This window comes from Hibiscus syriacus, unplaced genomic scaffold (genome assembly GCF_006381635.1).
Source record: "Hibiscus syriacus cultivar Baekdansim isolate YM2019G1 unplaced genomic scaffold, ASM638163v2 tig00110020_pilon, whole genome shotgun sequence".
NCBI lineage: Eukaryota > Viridiplantae > Streptophyta > Magnoliopsida > Malvales > Malvaceae > Hibiscus > Hibiscus syriacus.
The window spans coordinates 307,208-331,269 of NW_024062568.1; the positions used below are offsets into that span (position 1 = coordinate 307,208).

The following is a 24,062-nucleotide window of genomic DNA, read 5'->3' on the forward strand; positions in this document are numbered from 1 at the left end:
AACTTGATTCAACGCACAAGATAGTTCATAACTTGACAACTACCAAGTCAAACCTGAACAGGTTAGAATAAATGTATCCATCGAAGAAAGCAAGATGCCAGTTTCACATATAACCCAAAAAATATCGTTTTCGGCTTAACAGTACACTAACAAGGCAAAAAAAAAAAGGCGCAGGAAGCTAGATGTAGAGCAACAAATCCTTTCAATCTCTACTTAATATATTGAGAGACCCACTTGAAGCCATCACCATATCCCATTTTGCGAACAATGCTACACATAAAAACCTCAAGGGGTCGAACACTGGAGTTCGTAAGATTGACCCTACCCTTGCCGGTTGTGAAATTGATGAGCCCAAGATGATAACGAAGCTCGTCCTCTGAAGCTGCATAGGGAATGTCGATCTTGTTGCCTAGAATTAGAAAAGGAACATTGGCCAGTGACTCATCAGAAAGTAGGGCATCTAATTCCCTCTTCGACTCTGCAAACCTTTCCTTGTCGTAGGCATCCACCAAGTATACCACTGCATCAACCTGCTCGCCACATTAAGGTACAATTCTTCAGCATCATCATTTCACATATAATGCTTGCTAGGACTCGATTCGACCCATGGACAGATCTAGCCCAATGTATGTAATTACGATTTTTCTAAAATTTTCAAAATACTCTTGAGGGTCCGAATTTGAGCTAGACATGATCAGTTCAAAGCAAAACAAAGAGCTGGTGTAAAAGAGTGCAAAATCAGCAGAAGAAATGAAACCAAGAGAAAGGAATTTGCAAAACAAGATGATTATAAGCTCTTAGATTATCACTAGGAGTCATCAAACAAAATAGGTCCAATAATTAACATGATTTTAGAAAACAATGAGTATAACTAAGGATAATTTCTTTCCTTTTGAAAAAAGAAACTCTTGTTTGGGATTATAAAGGCAGAATTTGCCACAAAATATAACCAAATGGATTACTTAGAAAATGATTTAAACATATCAGAAAACACAAGAAAATCAGAAATCTGTGTAAATTCAGGGATCAGAAGAACCAAAACTGAAAAAACAAAGGAAGCAAATCTAAATCTGTAATTGTTCTTTCTAATAAAAAAAATTCAATAGATTGCAAATCTACAAAAAAAAGGCAGATTCAGTCCCATAATTTATCAATATAAATCATGAAGAAAATGAAGATCTAACAAAATCAAAAAACCATTTTCATAAATCAAAACAAAATATCACCTTAGCATAGTAATCTTTCCAGACACGGCGAGCGATTTGGTGACCACCCAAATCGAAAGCTTTGAACTTGATTTTGTCTATACTTAATTCCTCAGATGTTGGGTGCTGAGTCGGTTGATGTTGAACTAATCTCTGCAAAATTACAATATCCGATCACCATTGATTGAATAAAGAAAAACCCAGAAAACAAAAAAAATCCCATTAAAAATGGATTTTTTTTTTGAAAGATTAAAAAAAATGGAAAATTTGTTTGCCTCATCTTTCAACATGTGTAGGAGGGTAGTCTTGCCGGCATTGTCAAGTCCCAAAAACAGAATCTTGGCTTCTTTTTGCCATAAACCCAGAGATGCAAGAATCCCATAAAACCAATCAAAGAAAAACATGGCTCGTTATTTGATCTTTTTCTTCTCCTTGATTGCAATGGCAGATCCAAAGTTTGGATCTTTAAAGGGGAAATAAGAAATAGATGTATAAGATTTGTCAGAATTAAGAGGTGATGAATTGAAGAGAACGTGAAAGAATACAATATATATATATATAATATATTATTTTCCAGCTAACAAATGAGTTACATACATTATTGCATTACACAGCTCAATCTATCGACTAATTTATTGCACCTCTATTGTTGATCATGTTACTGTTTTTTTATATAATTTAAATTTTAGGTCTAATTATTGTTTTAGTCCTTTTATTAGGCTGAAATTTGATGTACTTTTTTTTTTATAAATTTGGTATGTATACAAGTAATATTTGTTTAAAGATTTTCAATCATTTGACAGTGAACACTCAATAATTCTGACATATGTAATGCTCAAATCTAAAACCTCTCGAAATAACAACAAATCTTTTAACGATTAAAATCACTTTATTCGTGTAACATAATTAATCAATTAATAGAAGAAAATTTCTGGTTTGAAAATGCTCTTTTATCCTATCCAAAAATCATAGTAATTAACACGTGTTCTCATTTGTCGGAGCTATAGTGTATTTTTTCCAGTAAAATATTTGTATAAATTGTTAGTTTTATTAAAAAATATGAAATATCCAGAATTATAAAGAATATATACAGTCATAATCGTATATTAAATATATAATTATGATATTTTTTATAATCATTAATACAATAAACTAATCATTTAAGATTATATAAAGAGTAAAGACTATGTAAGGAAAAATTTAAAAATCCAATCAAAAACTCGAATAGAGAGAAATACGAACATATATGATCACATCAATAAATAAACAACAAAACAGATCAAACTATTAAAAATTACCAATAAAAACGCTAATCAAAGTTGAATGAGGAGAGAAATTAGGGAAAAAAAACTACGAAAAGGAGCAAGCAACACTAGAAACCTAGAGGAAAAAAAAGGCTTTTATACGAGATTCATCTTGAGGTCAAAGTTTGATCCACTGTAAGGTATTTGAATTTAGAATTTTGAACATGATAATTAAAATAGTAAAATATATAAAAAAAAATCAAATATGAATGTGAGAATATAAATATTGTAAAAAGATTAAATCCTTTTAAAATTTAAAATATAATAAATAAATATTTTCATGATCAGAAGAGTGATTATATCGACGATAAATTAGAATGCATTACTATGATGAGATGAAAAATGTAAGTCTTTTTTCAAATGAGAAGAGCGGATTTTACTTAAAATAAAACAAAGCAAAACTAATAAAATTTGGAGAAAAATAAATTTGTAAGTGTGTCACTCACACCAGACAAAAATATAAATGCCTTACCATATATCATCAACAAAAACAATAAATTAAATATATCTGACTTAGACTAAAACACTTACTAAATTTATATATATTGACCTTAAGATAGACACGAATTATAAGAGAAATAAAAAAGAAAGACGTAAAATGACAATCGAAAAAAAATACATAAATTAAGATATTTTCCCTCAAGTTCGTGCATGTAGTCTAAATCATTATAAGTCACCATTTCATACGTTGTACATAAATATATTTAATAATCATTCTATAAAATTATAAGGTACTATTTATTTATAATATTTAATTATTGGTAACATTTAAAAAAATTATTTAACCATTAAAATCATTTAATAAATTTATTATTCTATAAATTTTAGAATTTATTGAACACAGAACCTTATGGCAATCCGATATTAAGCCCAATATGCGAGTTTTAAGGCTTTAAGCCGACTCTCGAAAAAGTCCGAAACGGGCATTTTCATCATCAATAGAATAATTAGGGTTTCGAACTTCCTCCAAATAAAAGGGCCAAAGCTTCTTTTCTTCCTTTCCTCCACAAAAAAAAAAAAATCCTATTCGGAGCCGCAGCTTCTTCTTAGCCTCGGGTTTGTTCCACTAACTTGGATCCATTTTCTGTGTAGAAAACGATAATTCATTTTACAAATCATATTTACATTGATTGTTTTCGTTGGTATTTTTTGATTTGGGTGGGCAGAGATGGCGAAGTCAAAGAATCACACCGCTCACAACCAATCTTACAAGGCTCACAAGAATGGCATCAAGAAACCCAAGAGGCATCGCCACACTTCCACCAAAGGGGTATCCTTTTTTTCGATCTTCTAATCGGTTTTTTTTAGTAAATTTGATTTATTTATTTTAAATAACATGCGGTTTTCCTCGATGATGTATAGATGGATCCAAAGTTCTTGAGGAACCAGAGGTATGCAAGGAAGCACAACAAGAAAAACGGAGAGTCTGCCAATGAAGAATAGTGAACTTTTAGTGGCATGAGATCTAGCTTTGATTAGTGTTTTCTAATTTTGGTTTTTTTTTTTTTGCGATGGAATTGAGTTCTTTTTCGTCAACCTTATTTCACTTTTAGTTTATTGTTGTTTTGGGATTTTTGGTTTTCTTTAGTAGAAGAGATTTGACCCTGAGCTTATCAATATCAAGAACATGCTTTGAGTTTTGGTTGCTCTTCATTTTTTTTCCTTACTATGTTCCATTAGTCACTTGGTTTTAAAATGTGGGATGCGCTCTGATGCTTTTAGTGTTTCGATGCGTGATGCGCACAAAAAAATAGTTTTGAATTTATTTTATACCTTATAAATACTTATATATCAAAAAAAATTCAATTAATACCAAAAAATGTTAATTAATATCAAAAGTAGTTTAATAGTATTTTATAAATGTTGAATAACATAATAGACAAGTATGCGTAGGAAAATCAAAATAATCAAAAGACTAATCAACAATAGCCCCCACTTCCCTTCCCTAAAGTTCTTCAAACTTTCTCTAGTCATAAACTAAATATCTCCAAGATCCCCATCATCAAACCCGAGCACGTCTCCGTATCCCTCATCATCATTAGCCACTCCATTGTCTTACTCCATCTCATCTTCATCAACAAGAGCGAGTCTTTTTCCTTTATCATTTCTTGATGGGCCGACCCCATCATCACCTCCTCTTCTTGTTCCTCTAGTGAAATGACTTGACTCATTAGCCCCAGAAGTTCTACCCACCGCATCCCATGTAAGATCATCATCAAGAAACACCAAATCTTTTTTATCTTCATCATTTTTCATTCTACCCATCAACCATTCATTACTTTCATCAATATCATTCAAAGCAATAGGATCAGGGGTTCCCTTTCGACGTTGCAATGAATGATTGAATTTAACATAACCCTTAATATTTACATATGTTATCATTTTGCTCCTGATTATAAAAGTATATAAAAGTAAAATTTGTATAAAAATTTTTAAGACTTAATTGTAATAAAACCTACAGTAAAAGAAAAAACAATTAAACCCTCATGAAAATTTTACGCTCAATTGAGGCCTTCATTTAGCTAAAATTAACTTTGAAGTTTATAATACCATTTTTCAATATTTTGGAGTTTATAATATAATCTTTCAATATTTTGGAGTTTGAATTAAAATTTACTTCCAATTTTGAAATTCATTTTAGGTTAACACCTCTGTTTGGTATATACTTTTATCCGGACAAGATAAGTTACTATTGGGGTCAGAGAGAAACAAAACTAATTTGAAACTTTTCAAACTATACGGGCACATTGATGGATTGAAGTTTTTTGTTTTTTTGTTTGTTTTTTTGACCAAGGAAACGCCTGCTTTGATTAAACTAAAACAAAATAAGCCAATGTCTTAAAACAAGTGCAAGTCAGCTGGCTAGCAATAAAGGAAACATCAGGTTCGTGAAACACACCCAAACAAAGTAAACAAATCAGTAAAAACTAGCATGCCTTTCAGTTCCTCTGAATTAACTAAGTAAAAAATGATGAAGAGAGCGATCTTCAGAGAAGTAGAGAAGAAAATAATCAATACTTCCATCCTTCGTCTACCCATGCCAAGAATCAGATATAAGGAGGGTCTAAGTACATTCGATCTTCATCTGCTTGGATTTCCACTCATCGCGAGGCTTCCTCGATCCAATAAGTATCTGTGAGTTCGTGATCGCCGTCCATATCCAGGAGGTGAGCTGCCTGGTTACTCTTTCGCAGAACAAATTGAAACGCACATGCATCAAAAAGATTAATCTCGTTTTTGTGCTTCCCAGATGAAAGCACTGACTTTTGAAAAATCTTCATTTGGAGAGGAGACTTTAGAGATGACTGCGTGAACAACCGCCATGGCTTCAATGAAAAACGAAAAGGTAACCCTTTGTTGAGTTCTCCTACATGCACCCATTATCTAACCATCTTGATTTCGAATAATAACACAAGTAACTATTTTTTTGTGGACTTGCGAGAAACTATCATCAAAATTTTACTAAACACATCGGCCCACATCAGAGTGCATTAGCCGCATCGGATCGCATCAGACCGCATTATGTACCCCTACCGCATCAGAATGCTAGATGTGTTTTGACCATCGCAACGACCGCATCACATCAAGCGCGCCTGATGCACGCTTTTTTAAACCAAGATTAGTCAATTAATTTAGTTGCACATAGGGTAAGTTTCATGATTTCCAATTTTATGAGGATGTTCAAGTATGGTTTGAGTTTTATGAACATGTCTAAGTATGAAGGATAGCATTGAAATTTTGGGTTTTTAAGTTGTAGATGATGGTTCGTTACCCATAGGACAAGTTTTATTATTTCCATTTTAGATTGGAAAGATTCATGGTTGGGTTCTTATTAAGCATTCTTATCTAGTAGAATATCGAGGAATAAAGCCTACAATTGTTGTTGAATTCTGTGTTATGATCTGGGGGGTTTACTGGTATAGAGTATAGACCATGATGCTCAGACTTGGTGTAACACCCCAAATTAGGGGGTTAAAATTAAGAAATTATAAAGTATTAGATTTAATTGGTATTTTGAAAGAAACGAGGATTAAATTGTAAAATTTCAAAGTTGGCAGACCGTTTTAAGAAGTATAGGAAATTCGGTGGTTAAACTCATAGTTTACCCATTTTTCTTTTGGGATGAATTATAACACTCATTCCCGTATGTTTTTCTGCAGATTTCCAGTTTTTCTCTTCTCTCTCAACCCAACTTTCAACTCTGATCTACTCGCCGTCCGACCTCTGATTGACGAACCGAAACCACCATCGTGTTCGTTGTCGACCGAGGAACAAAACCCCTCAAACCTTTCGTCATGAATAGTCGTCATTCGTTGTTAATTTCAGTCGAAAGAATCGTTGGTAATAACTCGATTTCAATTGATTTTTCGTCGATTCACGACGATCCGGTCATCCGTTTACGACGCCTCCCGCACCATCGTGTTGCTTGTTCCATTCTGAGTTTGCCGGTGTCAACCTTGGTCTCCGACGACGACGGCACGTGAGGAGGTGAAACGGTCAAAGTTTCCGATTTGTTGAAATCGAGCTCTCCGCCGTTCAAAAATTTGAACCTAGCTTTGTAAGTACCTCGAAATCACTCAAAATAACTTTTAGAAATTTTCCCGTGATTTATAGGCTGCCGGAAGAGGTCCCACGCGTCGCCACTGCGCATGGGGATGGTCCAAATGTCCGTTTTGACTGGTTTTGAACTGATTTAACCGGTTCCAACCCGTTGACCACAGTTGACCAAAACTTTGACCGGTTTTGACCGGGCATTAAACGACATTTGACCTTGACCGAGTTATGGTTTGAGTTAAAATTTTTCAAGATAGACCGGCCGGTTGAATGTTAAAATATGTCTGATCAATACATGTCCCTAGATTGCAATCGTACCTCTTTGAGCCGGAACTCCAGGGTTGAGTCCCTATCTGTAACGAGTAAACCAAAGTTTCTATCCGTTAAGGCTATACTTGTACAAAAAAGAATACCAGTAACATCTGTTTAAACTATGTAAAGTACCTCACAAGCCATATGAGAGTTATTCATCTGAGAAATGTTGACCTGACTCCATAAATGAAATTAGGTTATTCTGCTGCTCTACGAGTCTATTCACGTAACCAATGCTGAATTGATTTCACAAGGATAAAGTTGTTTTGATTATTTACATGGACTGAGGGAGAATTCTGATGAGAATGTATACTCAGCTGGTTAAGGATTAATAAATGACACATACTTTTGTAAAAGCTACTTGAAGATATGAAAGAACTGATGGAAGTTTTATTTCTGCAATAATATGATATGAATGAATTTCGAGGACGAAATTCTTTTAAGGAGGGGAGAATTGTAACACCCCAAGTTAGGGGGCTAAAATTAAGAAATTATAAAGTACTGTATTTAATTGGTATTTTGAAAGAAACAGGGGATTAAATTGTAAAATTTTAAAGTTGGAAGACCGTTTTAAGAAGTATAGAAATTCAATGGCTAAACTCATAGTTTACCCATTTTTCTTTTGGGATGAATTATAACACTCATTCCCGTATTTTTTTCTGCAGATTTCCAGTTTTTCTCTTCTCCCTCAACCCAACTTTCAACTCCGATCTACTCGCCGTCCGACCTCCGATCGACGAACAGAAACCACCATCGTGTTCGTTGTCGACTGAGAAACAAAACCCCTCAAACATTTTATCATGAATCGTCGTCGTTCGTCGTTAATTTCAGCCGAAAGTATCATCGTAATAACTCGATTTCAATTGGTTTTTCGTCGATTCACGACGATCCGATCATCCATTTACGACACCTCCCGCACTGTTGCTTGTTCCGTTCCGAGTTCGCCGGTGTCATCCTTGGTCTCCGACGACGACAGTGCGTGAGGAGGTGAAGCGGTCAAATTTTCCAATTTGTTGAAATCGAGCTCTCCGCCGTTCAAAAATTTGAACCGAGCTTTGTAAGTACCTCGAAATCATTCAAAATAATTTTTAAAAAAATTTCCGTGATTTATAGGCTACCGGAAGAGGTCCCACGCGCCGCCACTACGCGTGGGGATGATCCAAATGACCAGTTTGACATGTTTTGAACCAATTTGACCGGTTCCAACCCGACCCGTTGACCACAGTTTACCAAAACTTTGACTGGCTTTGACTGGGCATTAAACGACCTTTGACCATGACCGAGTATACCTATCCTGACATTTTTCGACGTTCCAAATCCAACCCGAAGGCTTCAAAATTGCCAGTCAAACCCGTTGACTTTGATTTTGACCGAAAATTCTAAATTTTCAAAAAGTCATATTTTTATGCTTTAGACGTCCTGAATCCGAATCCGAAGTTCGTTTCGCCAAATTCGAATATTTTTCACTGATTTATCATCCGATTTGATTTTTTTTTCAGAATTAAGCTCTGTTTTTTTATGTAATTTCTGTTGATATGGATCCGAGGAAATATTAGAAGATGATTTCAAAATCAAATATGTTCGAATGGAATTTATATGGTCGATCAGTATGACACAGAAATCGAGGTAATATTTTACTACCTCTTTATGCTTTATGGAATACGTTGATATTGGTAAATGCATGAATAAGATAATGTTGGTCACTTTTGTAGAGTTGATTGATTTCTACACTCGATCTGAATACGGTAAAAAGATTCAGTAATTGATTATGGTTCAGATGACTTTTATAAGAAATTGAGGGATTGATAGAATTAAATTACAAGTTATGTGCTTAGTGATAAAGAAATCAACCTGGATCTGTAACTTATAATTTATTTCATCAAAGGTTAAATGTTAAAGGTACTTGGATGAGAAATTATGAGAATACTCTGGTAGGGTAAAATTACGAAAATACCCTTATGTTATAAAAAGATAAGATTTGAATATGGAAGTTGAATAAGAGGTTTTTACAGACATATTGATCTGATAAAAATATTGATGTGCATAAGAAATGTTAGTTTTATTTGGAAATTATGGATAACCAGTTTTTAATCCTATGAGGGTTTGTGAAGGATACTAGAAGTTTGTTAAGTATACTAGAAGTTTGTTAAGGGAATCATTTCAAGATCAGAGAGTGTTCAAGAAAGCAATTAATCATAGGATCTCTAAATTATATTGTAGACACCCATTTTTGATTGGGATTAAAAATATATATATTATATTTATTATTAAAAAAAACACGAAAAGATTTGTGAGGAGAGGACTTACAGTGGAGGTTTAAAGCCATCGGGAAGCTTTAAAGCCGATTGTGGAAGCCCTAAAGTCATTGTTTCTTCAAAGGTAATCTCTAGATCTATGTTTATATGGTTGGTTTTAGGTAAAAATAAATAGAGATTCGGGTTGTGGGAAGGAAACATAATAAGTTGGGGTTGGTTTAACTCCTCCGGCAGCCATGCGCCGCCGTTCTCCGTCGCTCGCCACCGCTAGCTCCGCCGCGGTTTCTTTTCCCGGCGAGGGGAAATTTGAGAGAGTTTTCAGAACTCTCTCTCTCCTTTGTTTATGAAATAAGAACAAATGATGAAAATGGGAAACAAAACGTGTTTTTGTGTTTAAATCATAAACACAAAACGACGTCGTATAAGGGTATTTTAACGTGTTTTGAGTTTGGGTAACATGGTTTGTAAATTTATATTATGCTAATTTATGAAATTTTATGTTATTTTGTTTTTGAGCATTTATGCTTCATTAATTACAGTTAGGTCCCATTTTTACATGATATGCAATTCATGTTGATATTTGATTATGGGCATAACATTTATAAATTTTATAATCTAGTCACTAATTTAATATATTTGTATATTTTTAATGTTATTTAAATTTGATTATGATGTTTATAAATCTATCATTTTAATCCTTATTTTATATTTTGATCCATTTTGATTCAACCTTCACATTTGAATTTATTATATTTTAATCCTATTTTTAATCATTAAATAAATGATAAAAAATAGACCTGAGTGTCGCACAAATTGGAATAATAAAATAAGATCTGGAGCTACTCCACTAAATCAGATTCTGAAGATATGCTAAAGTGGTTGTCAAAAACATGTGTTAAAGTGAACAAATACATTTTTTTTATATTAAAAAATTGGTAGTGTTGTTCTTGTTCTTCCTTTTCCACACTATTATAATTATTTTGATCATTACTATATAATGATCTTATAAATATTTGACATTGGTCGCTATATGTTTAATTATTATATTATAGTCATTAACCGTATAGTATATTTTTAAATTTGGTCTTAAAATTTATTATTCTTTTGTTTTAATCACTTAATTATTTAATTTTTTTAATCTTTATATTGTAAATTAGTATTTAAATTATGTTAATAAATATATTTATATATATAACATTAATTTAAATTTATTTGATTTCATTCTAAACATATAGAATATTTCAATTGTATTTACTCAATAAGTTTATATATTAAAAAATTAAATATTATTTATTATATATATCATTTTATTTGTTGCTTATATTTTCAAAATCTTATGCGTTCATACATATATATTACTATTCTAATTTTTAACAAATATTATTTTATTAATTTTGGATGTTATTTATTCGAATATATTTCAAGAACATTTTAAATAATAAATTCAAAATAAATTAATTAAATTTTAATAAATGAATCATATTTTAACTTTACATTTGACTCATAATTTCCATTTTTACGACAATGTGTAAGCGACACAGTACCAATTTTGGGCGTTGTGGGGTGTTAATCCTTCTCCACGCGTAACCGACTCCCGAACCCGTTTTAATCGAATTTTTGGTAAACGCAGACCAACTTTTGTCTTTAAAAATGATTTTTCTTAAAATTATTTTTAAAAGACGTTTTTAGGTATTCGACCTACCTAACCCAAAGGTTGACGGCGACTCTTTTCAACTATATCCAATTTAATCCAAAATCACCAAATTTTCCAAATTTAAAAATCGTAACTAGTTTTTAAAACATCAAACGATTCTCCCGCCGAAAAACGGTTACGACATATATTATTTTCGTTAAGAGCTAATATCAAAATTATCTGGTTAAGAAATTACGAAAATGCCCTTGAGAGGTAAAATAGTCTGAGTTGACCTGAATGAGAAAGTACTTTGAGGATTTGTACTTAACTCGATTAAGTACGAATTCAATTGTTAAGATCATGTCTTTGTACAGAAAAATTCATGATATTCCGTTTGTAAAATCTGAGAAGGCACTTGACACAAAAATATTTGAGTAATGAGTAAATACCTGAAGAATAATTTATTAGGGGTATTCTGCTGTCAGAATTGTTCGAAATGACTGAAATAAATTATAAGATTGAATTAAATAATAAGACATGATGGAAGGAAGTGATTGAAATACATCGGATCTGTAGAATGACCAGAATACCCATGTAATAGAAATGACCCAAGAATATCATCAAGCTTAGGAATGATTGGATATCCTCGAGCTCTGAAATGAATGGAATAAAACTGAACACCAAAATTACCAAAATAACCTTATGGCCTAAACTAAGTAAATTTCTGGGATTAATTAAGGAATCCAAATAAGCATAGGTGTTGGACTACCTTTAAAAGTTATGGAAAACAACTTAATTGAGCCGATCAACCTTAATGATATGTCAGCACCTGAACGACATAAATATTACTTGAATGTGTATTTGTCTACTCAAGTTTGGCTCGATGATAATTTTGGAAGTTTTCAGCTCAACTCAACTTTAGATCACATTCAGTACAAAGAATTAAACGTTTGTTCGACAAATCAACCACGAATACTGAACTGAATTGAACGGAAGTATAATATGTATATGAAATTCAGAAACGTTTGGATTACCCTGGAGAACTCAGAAGTAACTAGAATGGACTTGACTACTAAATGAATTAAGTAACCTCAAGGTCTAAGGATTAAATAAGTGATTTGGATGAGTCTGAAAACGCTACTGAACATACATGATGTAATGTTCTTATGGGTCATGAGCTACGAATCAAGCACGCCAGCATTTCATGATATTGTGGAAGCAGAAAAATAAAATAAAGAGCATTGAAATATCTGTTAGTATCCTTAAGATCTATTCAGCGATGATTCCAAATATGATATATGGATAAGAATTTTTTGTATTTAAAAGTAAATACCCTGGAAGGATAATAAATTAACCAGTCGACAAGCATTAGTTCTGGGAACTATTCATCTAGAGTTGTTCGATAATCTGATCAATCGACATAGATTGTAAAGGTCCTGAATCTTCGTTCTTCCTTATCAGCTCAAATCACTCTGGTCATGTATGAAAACATAAGTAACTCATATGTAAATGATTTTGAATACCCTTCTGATTACGTAGAGCTTCCGATAAATATCTGAATAAGATGATCATGATAAGCATATTATGAATAACTGATGATTTTGTCAGTTAACAAACTCTTCTAATAGTAATTCTAATTTCCGGCATTCTATCGGTAAACTGAAGAATTGTGTTTCTCTGCCCGATAAGATTATCTTGTATCTCTAAATAATATCTGGAAACTCTAGTGTGTTCCCTACTTATATGAATATTTTATCTGATTTCTGATTTGAATTCTGTTTTGACATCTGATCTGAAATCTATTCTGATTCCTATCCTGGATTATGTTCTGATATCTTATCTGAATTATGTTTTGATTTCCTATATCTCCGTTTACTGACGGAGAAATGTTTTATCTGGGGGGTTTATTATTGGAGGAAGATTATCTACAAACTCCTCGGCTTTGTGCTCAGGGTCTAAATGGCATGTGCGATTGGGTGTATGGTTTTGGGGAACCTACACATTTATGATGTGAAATATTTCTATCTGAACTGAATACTATATGTTACTACCTGCGATATCAATGGACCTCAGCTCAGCCTAAAAATCTGTAGATATCTGAACCAATAAGGAAATATATGTTTATTTGTATCTGCACGTTCTTTAGCATCATCTGGTAGTTCTGTATTACTGAGCTTTCCGAAGCTCACTCTATTACTCAACATTGCAGGTTAAAAGAATTGTATCGGTGCAATTATCAACATCAATAAGGGAGTTCTTCTAGCGTTGTTTGCGGAGTACGGTAAATGTGATTAGGGGGCATGTAATTGTATTTTGTTTTAAATACGAGTTTGAAAATCTATTTTATTTCTGAATACTGATAAATGATTTTATGAGTTTACATGTTCTGATAAAAAGTTTTAAATTTTCCGTTATTTTTACAGTGGGTCGCTCCGGTGGCCCTAATGTGACACTCCAGATCGGATCAGGTTATCCGTATCGGTCTGAGGGGGTTACACTTGGGACTTGATATCAATAATTCATTTAACCCTGAAGTAATTTGGTTTGTTTGTATAGAGTATAGATTAAAAGAAAATGTTTGTTTTAAAGATTTTTTACCATTTGACAATAAAAGTTTAAACACTTTTACAATTGATGCTCAGACTTCAGACTTAATATCAATCATTCATTTAACCCTGAGGTAATTTGTTTTGTGCATTTATTATAACCTATTAAACTAAATATAAGTAAACTTATTTATATGACTCAATCAAATTTGAACAAAAATATAAAAAAACAGTAAACATATTATAATATTTAAAAGGATTAATTTTAAATTAAGTGTCCAAATTATACCCTAAATTAATTTTAGGCAGTCTAAAGAATTTTTCGTTAAAATTTTGTATCTAATGTTTTCTCCATTACAAATTTAAATGTCTACATTGCGACAACCGTTAAATGATATGTTTCATGTTTTTAATTTTCTTAAAATTTTTATTTTAAAATTTCCATTCATCTTTCAAGGTTTTGATAGTACCTAAAATTCTATTAAATTATGACAACGACTACATTTTCAGTTGTATTATATTTATCACGATTGCGTACATATTGAATGCTATTACAGTAGTTGTAGGAATCACAGTAATATAATAATAATTTTAGATGTTACCTTACCTTTATATTATATATTGATCTCTATTCCAATAACGACTATTATTTAAATCAAGGAAAGACATAAGATTTTATGTTAGATGGATGAATTATAAAATTTTAGAGGATTTTATGGGCAAAATTTTCAGGATGGAGTTTAAAAAAAATGATTTATATGAAGTAAATTATTCTTTGAAGTATGGTAAAATGAATAGTGTATGTATGTCGAAAGTAGGTCGAAACACCTAACGTCTTCGACACATGCAGCAGAGTATTGCTTGATTACTTATCTAGTTTATATGGTGATCAAAGTGAATGATTTTACCAAGAAAATGAGTCTCCTATCGAGAGGGAGCTAAAGGGGTGTTGGGTTCCAACCGTTAAAACGATAAATAAGTCTCAAGCCATTAAAACGGAAGGTGGCGGAGCAGAGATGCTTAACCAACGATGTTAACTGCAGTAGAGATGGAGCTTGTTGGAGGAGCTCGAAGACGAGTGTTCTGACTTTTCGAAAACGTCATGTGTTCCGGCTGATTTTCGACATGCATTGTTACATCTACATTAGATCAGAAAATAATCTCTACATCACCCTACATGACATAATTTTTCCACCACTAACCATTTTTCCGGATTTTATGCAACAATAATTTGATTGTCCCTAAAATTATGTTGATTGTCCAAAACCCAAGAATTTAAATTATCGTAATTACGGATACTTAGGTCATACAATAAAAACGATTTTAGACGGTACTATTATCATTATATAACGATTGTTATTTGACAGTAGATTTCTGTTTAAATCCCTGCAAGACCTCCTCACAACAGATAAGGGAAGCTTTCTCTACCGGAGTTTTCTCGATATTGGAATCCTTAATCAATCCAATAAATATCCCATGCATGTTTCGACTAGCACCCACACTTTTTTTTCATTATGTTTTGTAGGATTATTGGTTTTGTAGGATAACTAATTAACATAAAAAGGTTTATGACATGCAAGTGAATCTGTAATCAATATTTTCACTGTGTACCATGATTGAATTGAATAACGAGGAAATTAATTTGGCAGAACAAGAAAAAGATTCAACAAATCTGATTTACACCAGTTGGTGGAATCCATAGAGACATGATCAAAATGTTGACAAAACCAATCAAAATAGGGTTCTTCCAAATTCTGTTTAGTTAAAGGCATACAAAACGTACTAGTGTAACCCCAAAAGCAAATCCAGACGATGGTTATCTCCGGTGGCATGCCAGTTTCAAAGGAATAGGTGGTTTGGAGAAAGATCCGGTGGAAACACGATCGAAAGCAAACTTATTAGCAGCTTCAGTGAAATGAACTCCATCCCAACTAACTCGAACTGATGGGTCTTTGCATGATCCCGCCCTAATGTCCATTCCATTCACACTCTTTGTTTCTCCACATTCAACAGCTACGTTATAATTATACTCTCCTCCTTGTCCACAACATGCAACAAGAGGACTTTCAAATCCTGCAAACATTCCACAAAAACAGTTACCAGTCACATTAGTCGGTGTATATCAGTATTTGTTATTTGATATAATGACAAAATTAGTCCTCAATATTTTATACAAACAGTTACATTGGTCTTTATTCTTTTTAGTATATTAACCTTTATTTATTTTTTATCAAAATAACCCTTGTTTGATTGAAACTATTAATTGATCAACTATCAACACATATATTACTGATATGACACATACTATATTACAAATTTGAATGATGTGACACATATTATAACATCACTTTGGATGACGTAACACATGTCACATCATTAATTTAGTGACTTAATATGTATTACATCACCAATTAAACACAAGTAAAATTATTACGCCACCAAAATGTATTTACCGCTAGTCAACTAACGGTTTCTATTAGTAACGGATCTAGAGATATTTTTTAGGGTAGACACACATATATTAATAACACAATTTTTATATGAGGTAAGCACAAATAAAATTTTAAGATGAGCACAATCAATAAAATGAGTAACAAATAAAAAAATCAAATTTTAGGGTGAGCACATGTCTACCCTGAAATAAGAGTGGATCTGCCATTGATTTTCATCCATCATGGGTTATTTTGATAAAAATTGAAATGTTTGAGATTAAAATATTGAGAAAAAAATATAAACCAAAGTAACTATTTATACGCATGGTTTTCAGAACCGGACCGGTTAGCGAACCGGTCATGCTATCGGTTCACTGGCTCAACCGGTCGAACCGGTTCGACCGGTCGGAAGAACCAGACGACTTCATAATTATTTAAAAAATTAAAAAAATACCAAAAATATTTAATAAAAAATAATTTTTTATATCACAAGTCATATTCAAAGCAAGTCATAACATATATAAGTTAAAAACCATAAAATCAAGTGAAACAAAATGATTCAAATTAACTACAACATAATATTTAAGGTAAAACATATTAAATATAATTATATAATTATATAACTATAATTAAAAAATAAATTTGGGGTTAAAAAATCATAACAAAATGATATTGTTTGGTTTAATTTTAAAAAAAAAAATCTCACATAGTTAAGAAACATAGAAGAGCATCCCAAAAGTCTAAAGAGTAAAAATATGAGAACAAAACAATCTCACATTGCTAAGAAACATAGAAGCGCATCACAACTAACTTCTATAAATAATAGAGGTAATTTGACATTCAAAATCATGGAGCCTTTTGGTGAGCATTGAGTGAACTATTCTTTCACTTCAATCAAGCTCGAATTTTAGGCTTCAATCGAGCTTCTATTTTTTTTTGAGTTCAAGCCTTTTTGAGTTCAAGTTTCAATATTATATTTCGAGTTTGAGTTGAACTTGATAATTTTTAGCTTGTGAGTTTGAGTTGAGTTGGGCTTACTTTTAAAGTTTTCAAGTTCGAGTCGAGCTCAGCAATACTCGAGTTCGACTTGGCTCGTTTAACAAACGACGTTTTTTGGTTTAATTTTTTTTAAAAAAAACAAAAATCCCGGTTTTTCCCGGTTTTTTCCGGTTTTCAGCCGGTCCGGTTCAACGGTTCAGCAGTTCTGGCCGGTTCACTAATAACGGCTCAACCGGTTTAAATTAAACCGGACTAAACAACGGTTCCCGGTTAAATCGACCGATCCGGTCCGATTTTCAAAACAGAGTTTATACTGGAGATAATTTTATCATTATACCTTATTATTTTATTACCATTTTTGGTCGGGTCAGTAAATAAGCTGTACAGAGGGGAGTAAATGTCGACATAAACAACTGTAGCCGAACTTAACTCAACCCAAAGCTGAGCCAGTGCTTTCTTCAACTCGGCATTGAAACGTTGAGCTAATTCATTGTATTCCTTTGCACAACCGGCTGAGTCTCTTGCAGCTTCCGGAAAAATGGTTAGAATTGATGGAAAGCAACCGATTGGCCTTGTGTTGTAAACCCAAAACGACCTTGCTCCTAAATTGAATAGATCCTGCAATGCATTGATGAATCAAGGAGTTAATGTTAAGTTTCTCGTCATGTGTTTGAACGAGGGATTTAAACTGTGATTGTAGTAGCATTTTCGGTTGCACTGTGTTTATCGTGATTGCAAATATAACATATGTTATTTTGGTCATTAAGAATATCATAATCATAATATCATAATCATGCAATAATAATTTTGAACGAAACTCTTACCACTACATATCGGCTTCTATTCCTATAACAAACTGCTATTTAAATCCCAGATGTTTAAAGGAGTTACCCTGATGTTTTTTGAGAACTGGTTAACCATGTCGGGGATGGTGGCTATAACTTGCGGTACGGTCATGTTAAGAAAAAGACCGTTGAGGAGATCATTTTGGCCAATGTCAAAAGTGTATAATGCCTCTGCAAAATCTTCCTCCCTTGGCATTAGGCTTTCATATGCTCCTCCTATGGAAGAAATCACATAAATTAAGAATGAAACCATATATATAGATATATGGGTTAGGTATATATTCCGTAAAACTTTTAATTTTACATTTTTTAGGATGGTTGAATAAACGGTTGCAATTATTTCTTTATTTTTTCAATAAATTTCTTTGAGTGAAAATAGAAGATTAAATAAAATATTAAAAATTAAAAAAAAAATGGATGTGCAGAATTACTACCTTGCTTTCTAATAATTTGGGATCTGGTTTTGAATTGGGCAAATTGTAAACACTGTAACCCTAGGTAGAATGGACTGGTCCGACCTTTGGGGACGATGTTCGTCGTCGGAAATGTTATGGTAGAACCCGCCGTCGCGAAATTCGCTCCATGTTTGAAATTGATCGCCAGTGAATTCAAGTAAGAGCTTAGGAATGGCAGCTTCAAGCTCTCAGCTATCCATAAATATACATATATACTCATTTCCACAAACTTAAATAAATTAAAAGCATTGAGAAGGAAATTAATTTAGTACCGGTGAAATCGACGATGAGTCGTCCATCACACATTCTTCCGGCCGGCATGCCGAAAAAGGTATGTCCATTAGGTGGCTTAAACTGAATGAAGGCGGCAGCGAGGCCACCAGTATCGGAATTAGAGGCACCGAAGTTATAGATCGCCGGAAAATTACAAAATGTCGAAGGAAGAATACGATCGGAAGCGGTAGAAACATGTAAAACAGTAATAAAAAAACAGAATATAGTAGTGGAATGATCCATGTTTTGCCAATGGAGAAAAAAAAAACGAAATACAAGCTTGATGCAAAATCTGAACTGTAAAGATGGAGATTCACATAAAGAACTGAGGGATTGCCAACTGTTTAAGTATAAAAATAGTAATTCACTCTTTTATATGTTGTTTCTATTTCTGAACAAAGATCATAATGTCATCAAAAGGGTATATTATTTTACATATGTCCAACTTTATTTAAGTTACCCTAGGATATTAGGATTCGCACAAACTAACTTACCTCGATAGTTAAAGAAATCGTTAATGTTTATAGAGGTCATAGGTTCAAGCACCAATGACTACGAGAGTGATTGAATGTTCATTGTCAAATAGTTGATAGTACTTAGAACATAAACTACTTTATAATTATCTTTAACTTAATAAAAAAATTACCTTAAGATATGATAGTTATTATCGGAGTGATAATGTGACATGTGCTATATCATCTAAAATGATAATATGATATGTGTCGCGTCATATGAAGATAATAGAACATGTCATATTATCCAAAATAATGATATGCCATACATTACTTCATTCAAAGTGATAATGTAGTATACGTCACGTCACTCAAAGTAATAATGTGACGTGCGTTACGTCACTCGAAATGATTGTATAGTATGTGTCACATTACCTAAAGTAACAACGTGTCATATTCTACGTCACTAATTAAATACATATAAAAATGTCACGTCAACAAGATGCGTTGATTATTAGTGAACTAATGATTTCCATCTAATAATAACTATTTTGACAAAAAAAATTAAAATGTCGAGGGCTAAAATATTAAAAAAAAATGACCAAAGTGGCCATTAGAATAAATATTAAGGACTAATTTGATCATTGTACCTTTAATTAATAAATTTAAATATGTTAAATTATAAATTCAACAACCCTTGTGGGTATCGTTATTATAACATCTTAAAAATTATAAATTTAAACACAGATAAGTTTAGGAAGGAGATTAAGTCAGGTTTAGATTCCCAATGCTAAAGTTTGAGTTCGAAATCGACTCACATTTTAAATATGTGTATTTTGTTATTTAGATAATTAGATCCATTTTCTGAACCTACTATTTTTATCTCAACCCTCTTTAGCGTCGAGCAAACCTTTAGCTTTTTCATATTAACACATTAAATAACACTAAGGCCACAATTCACAAGGATTTTAATCAAAACATTATATTTGTCAAATTTTATTACATTATAATTAAATATACCCTTTAGTTGATTTGTTATGAATAACGAAATATTTTTTATTTCACTCTAAGAAGTTATACAATTAATCAATTTACACATATATGGAATAAATACATTATTTTAAATTATAAAATATAAATATACACATAAGATTTTAAACTGTAAAAAAATGAATATACATCATAATATATATATTTCTATAAAATAAAATACATTTACGAATACATATGTTTTTATCGTCGTAAATTATATGATGATATATTAATTAATACATCATCATATAATTTAAATGAAATCAAAACATTCTCTTCCAAAAGAATCTAGCAATTATCAATAATCTTATTGTTTCTACTAGAAAATATACGCAATATTGATGAGAACAGGGAGATTAAGAGAATCAATGTGATAGATTGTTGTGTGAATGGTTTTAAATGAATTGACAAACTGTCGTAAAAAAGAATCTAACTATACAATAACATCGACCTTTTCTGATCAGTGGTGCTCTGCGATGAATGCAACTCGAAATGTCAAACTATCATAATGATAAAAAAAATCGTGTCATTAAAAGCAAACAAAAACAAGTACTTCAAAAATATGTGACAAGCAAGAAACTAAAATAATCAGAATATTTATTTAGATCTAAATTTAAAAAAAAACTAAATAAAAAGAAAATGAAAAGAAAAACGATGACATAGTCCACCGCTTAAAATCCTAAGATGAAAAATTAAAAAAAAAAATCTAAAGAATCACCTAAAGGCAAAACTAATTGAAAATTGAGTTTAAAACCTGTCTAATGTCAATATATAATATCATCACCAAAGTGGTTCATGTTAATAAAATATTAAAAAGTCAATGTTGTTAATCTTGTGGGATATTGTTTTTATAAGTTCATGGTAATTTGATCAAACATGTTAACTTCAAGAGGCGGTTGCCTGAAAAAAAAAAATTAGGGGTCAAGTTGATGAAAAAAGAAATTATGAGACAACTGAACTAAAATTACCAAATTCAAAGGGTATTAGTATTTTTATCAAAACTAAAAGAAGCTCAAATTCTTCCACCACACAATTATATTTGAGATTTTATTTAAAAAGAATCAAATTATTGAAGTGATTACAAATAAGGCGAGAAAACTTATATTTATAAAATCCTACTTTATTAAAAACTCTATCTTAGGTTATTTAAAGAATTCAAATTCAAATCAAATAATATTTACATTATCATTTAAGTAATTATCATTAAATTAAATGGAAGAAATCACATCGCTCTTATAAATAGAAGTTTTCAAAACTTTCACCTTTACTTTCGTTTTGGATCTCCGGCCCCCAAGAAGTTGTGGTACGCTCTAATTTTCTTCTCATCTCCTCTTAGTTTTAATTGTTTATGCATTTAATATTTAAGATGCGTTTGGTAATATTTTCTGAAAGCATTTTTAATTAAAAATATTCATTTTGACCGTAAAATAATGTCAAATAGGTAAAAATTAAAGAAAAAAATGTTGTGTAAACGGTGGTTTTAAACCAATCCAAAAAATGAGATTTCTAGCTTTTCATTAACAATTTTACGTTTAAAACAAATTTATATTTTTACTCTTACTCCACTCATATATAATAATATTTTTTAAAAATTTATTTATAATATATATATATATATATTTGAATGAATAAAAGGATAAATAACTCATTTAAATTATTTTATTTTATATCTTAAAGGAGAAATTGTGGTTAAATCGAAATAACTAATATTATTTTAAAATTTAAATGTTAAAAATTGTTGATAATATATTTTTTTATAAAATATTTCATATATAATAATATTATTAATGAATTATCTTAAAATATTTTTTTATATTTTTATTATAGATTAAGTTGATATATTTTATATAAGATAGTATTAATAAATTTAAATATAATTTAAATGTTATATTTTTAATTTACACTATAATATCTAAAATGGATATTTTAACTTTTCGAAATCATTTTTTAACAATAATCACACACAGTTAAATTACATTTTATTTTAAAAAAACACTTTTGAATTTTTTTTCTACATACTTCTAAAAGTCATTTTTAGAAAATAATGTCAAGTTGACCCTTAGATTCAGGGTCGTCAATCTTTCAGTTGAAGTTTAGCAGGAAACAAATATTTTTATTCTGCTTCCTTTTTTTAACGTTAGGGTTTCGTAACTGCTTTTAAAGTTCTTTTTTATGCGTTTTTTCTATAATGTTTGCAGAATTTGTTTCTTGTTTTTTCATATTTAAATTCTTTGTATATAGTCCCTTGATTAGACTATTTGTCTATAATTGATCACAGGGTGCTGAAGGATTTGGGTTCGATTGAATTTCTTTTCTTGGAGATCTATATATCGGCATAATGTGCTTTATTTGTTGGCATCTCAAAAGATGATTATCAAACAAGAAAAAAGTCAGGGCACTGCTGACAAAATCAAGGCTGCAGCAGTGAGTGGTGCCAAAGGCCTCAGTCATGCTCAGGCTGCTCGAAATGTTAATGCTAATGGGAAAAAGGAAGAAGGGCCTAGCAGACAGCAGGAGAAAAGGGAAGCAAAGAGGCAGATGAGTACGGAGAAGGCGGGTGAAAGGAAAGACAAGGCATCTATTTCTACTACAATGGCTACTTCACAGTGCCAAAAGTGTTTCCAAGCAGCGCATTGGGCATATGAATGCAAGAACCCGAAACTGAGGATGAAGCATAAGAACCCGAAACTGGGGATGAAGCTTTCCATCTCTATTGATTTAGACATCCCTGATGGAAAGGATAACAAGGACGACGATAGGTCTAAGAAAAGCAAAAGGAAGTATCCCTCGGATTCTGGTACCGGTATTGCCTTGTCTGTTACGGGATCACAATATTCAACTGAGGGGAGTAGTACGGATTACACCTTATCGTCAGAGTCGGAGGAAGAGATGATCAGGCCTTGGAGGAAGGGGAAGCGGAAGAAGATAGTAAGCTCATCTTCCGAGTCAACTTCGGATTCTGATTTCTGATGATCAGAGCAGTTGAAGGAAGCACTGGCAGAAAGCATTGAATGAGAGAGAGGGCAGTACACAGCATTGCCTGTCTTAAGTACAGATAATTCTACCATGTTAGAACTCCCCAACAATAAGTTTGCTAGAGGTTTAATCCTTTTTTCTTTTCACTTGCACTGTTTTGTTTATCACATAATTGCATTAGCTGTTTTCCTTCTTTCCCCGGAATAAGTTTGGATGTTATGAAATGATTATAACTTGAAAATTCCTATTTTGGCATCCCTGGTTTGTAGATTAGTTCACTATGTTCAGTTAAAACTTTTTGCTTGAGAATTATCCATCTTCGTTAGAACATGGCAGTATGTGTCATGTTAAACTTTTTTAGAGGTTTTTCGTATGATTAGAGAGTCCTTGCAGGTTATATATCCTTATACTCTTGTTTGGATGTATTATAGAGAGAAATGAAGACTCAGCGTAATATTGAAAAATCTTAATCAAATATGATTATTGTAATTAAATAAGATATACGACTACGTAACAATTGAATTAAATGCTCATTTTTCAATAAACAATAATATCAAATTTACACCTTTTTTTATAATCAAAGAACAGTAAAAACATTATGTAAGAGAGTAGCCTCTTCTTGGATTACATCAACTATAGTCATAGGAGGTGTATGGAACCAAGTTTCTCCAAATTGTCACCAAAGTATTAGGGACACCATTTTAATAATCTAAAGCTTCCCCTTCATCTAAATTTTTTTTTAATTCTTTTCTTTTCTATTTTATTTAATTTGTTTTAAAATTATTATCT

The 24,062-nt window shown here is 31.8% G+C and overlaps 4 protein-coding genes across 6 annotated transcripts; 2 read left to right on the plus strand and 2 right to left on the minus strand.

Annotated features, from left to right (window-relative positions):
* Nucleotides 1-80: 80 nt before the first annotated feature.
* LOC120213081 (GTP-binding protein SAR1A-like) lies at nucleotides 81-1,746 on the minus strand. Its single transcript, XM_039211222.1, has 3 exons — nucleotides 1,481-1,746; nucleotides 1,227-1,358; nucleotides 81-530 (listed from the first exon to the last, which is right to left on the minus strand). Exons 1-3 carry the CDS (start codon nucleotides 1,607-1,609, stop codon nucleotides 210-212), a joined length of 582 nt encoding a protein of 193 aa, XP_039067153.1. The 5' UTR covers nucleotides 1,610-1,746; the 3' UTR covers nucleotides 81-209.
* A 1,691-nt stretch (nucleotides 1,747-3,437) lies between these two features.
* On the plus strand, nucleotides 3,438-3,969 carry LOC120213082 (60S ribosomal protein L29-2-like). Of its 3 annotated transcripts, none has more exons than XM_039211223.1 (3): nucleotides 3,438-3,565; nucleotides 3,676-3,779; nucleotides 3,872-3,969. In XM_039211223.1, exons 2-3 carry the CDS (start codon nucleotides 3,678-3,680, stop codon nucleotides 3,950-3,952), a joined length of 183 nt encoding a protein of 60 aa, XP_039067154.1. In that variant the 5' UTR covers nucleotides 3,438-3,565; nucleotides 3,676-3,677; the 3' UTR covers nucleotides 3,953-3,969. The 3 variants fall into 3 exon arrangements, with proteins under 3 accessions (XP_039067154.1, XP_039067155.1, XP_039067156.1); XM_039211224.1 differs by having other exon boundaries at nucleotides 3,458-3,584; XM_039211225.1 differs by lacking the exon at nucleotides 3,438-3,565 and having other exon boundaries at nucleotides 3,647-3,779.
* Nucleotides 3,970-15,625: 11,656 nt separating this feature from the next.
* On the minus strand, nucleotides 15,626-19,056 carry LOC120213369 (esterase-like). The gene is made up of 5 exons (XM_039211547.1): nucleotides 18,813-19,056; nucleotides 18,520-18,732; nucleotides 18,132-18,301; nucleotides 17,594-17,858; nucleotides 15,626-15,882 (listed from the first exon to the last, which is right to left on the minus strand). The coding sequence occupies exons 1-5, from the start codon at nucleotides 19,054-19,056 to the stop codon at nucleotides 15,626-15,628; spliced, it is 1,149 nt and encodes a 382-aa protein (XP_039067478.1).
* Nucleotides 19,057-22,644: 3,588 nt separating this feature from the next.
* Nucleotides 22,645-23,267, plus strand: LOC120213370 (zinc finger CCHC domain-containing protein 10-like). The gene has a single exon (XM_039211548.1). It carries the CDS (start codon nucleotides 22,665-22,667, stop codon nucleotides 23,265-23,267), a length of 603 nt encoding a protein of 200 aa, XP_039067479.1. The 5' UTR covers nucleotides 22,645-22,664.
* The last annotated feature ends 795 nt before the right edge of the window (nucleotides 23,268-24,062 follow it).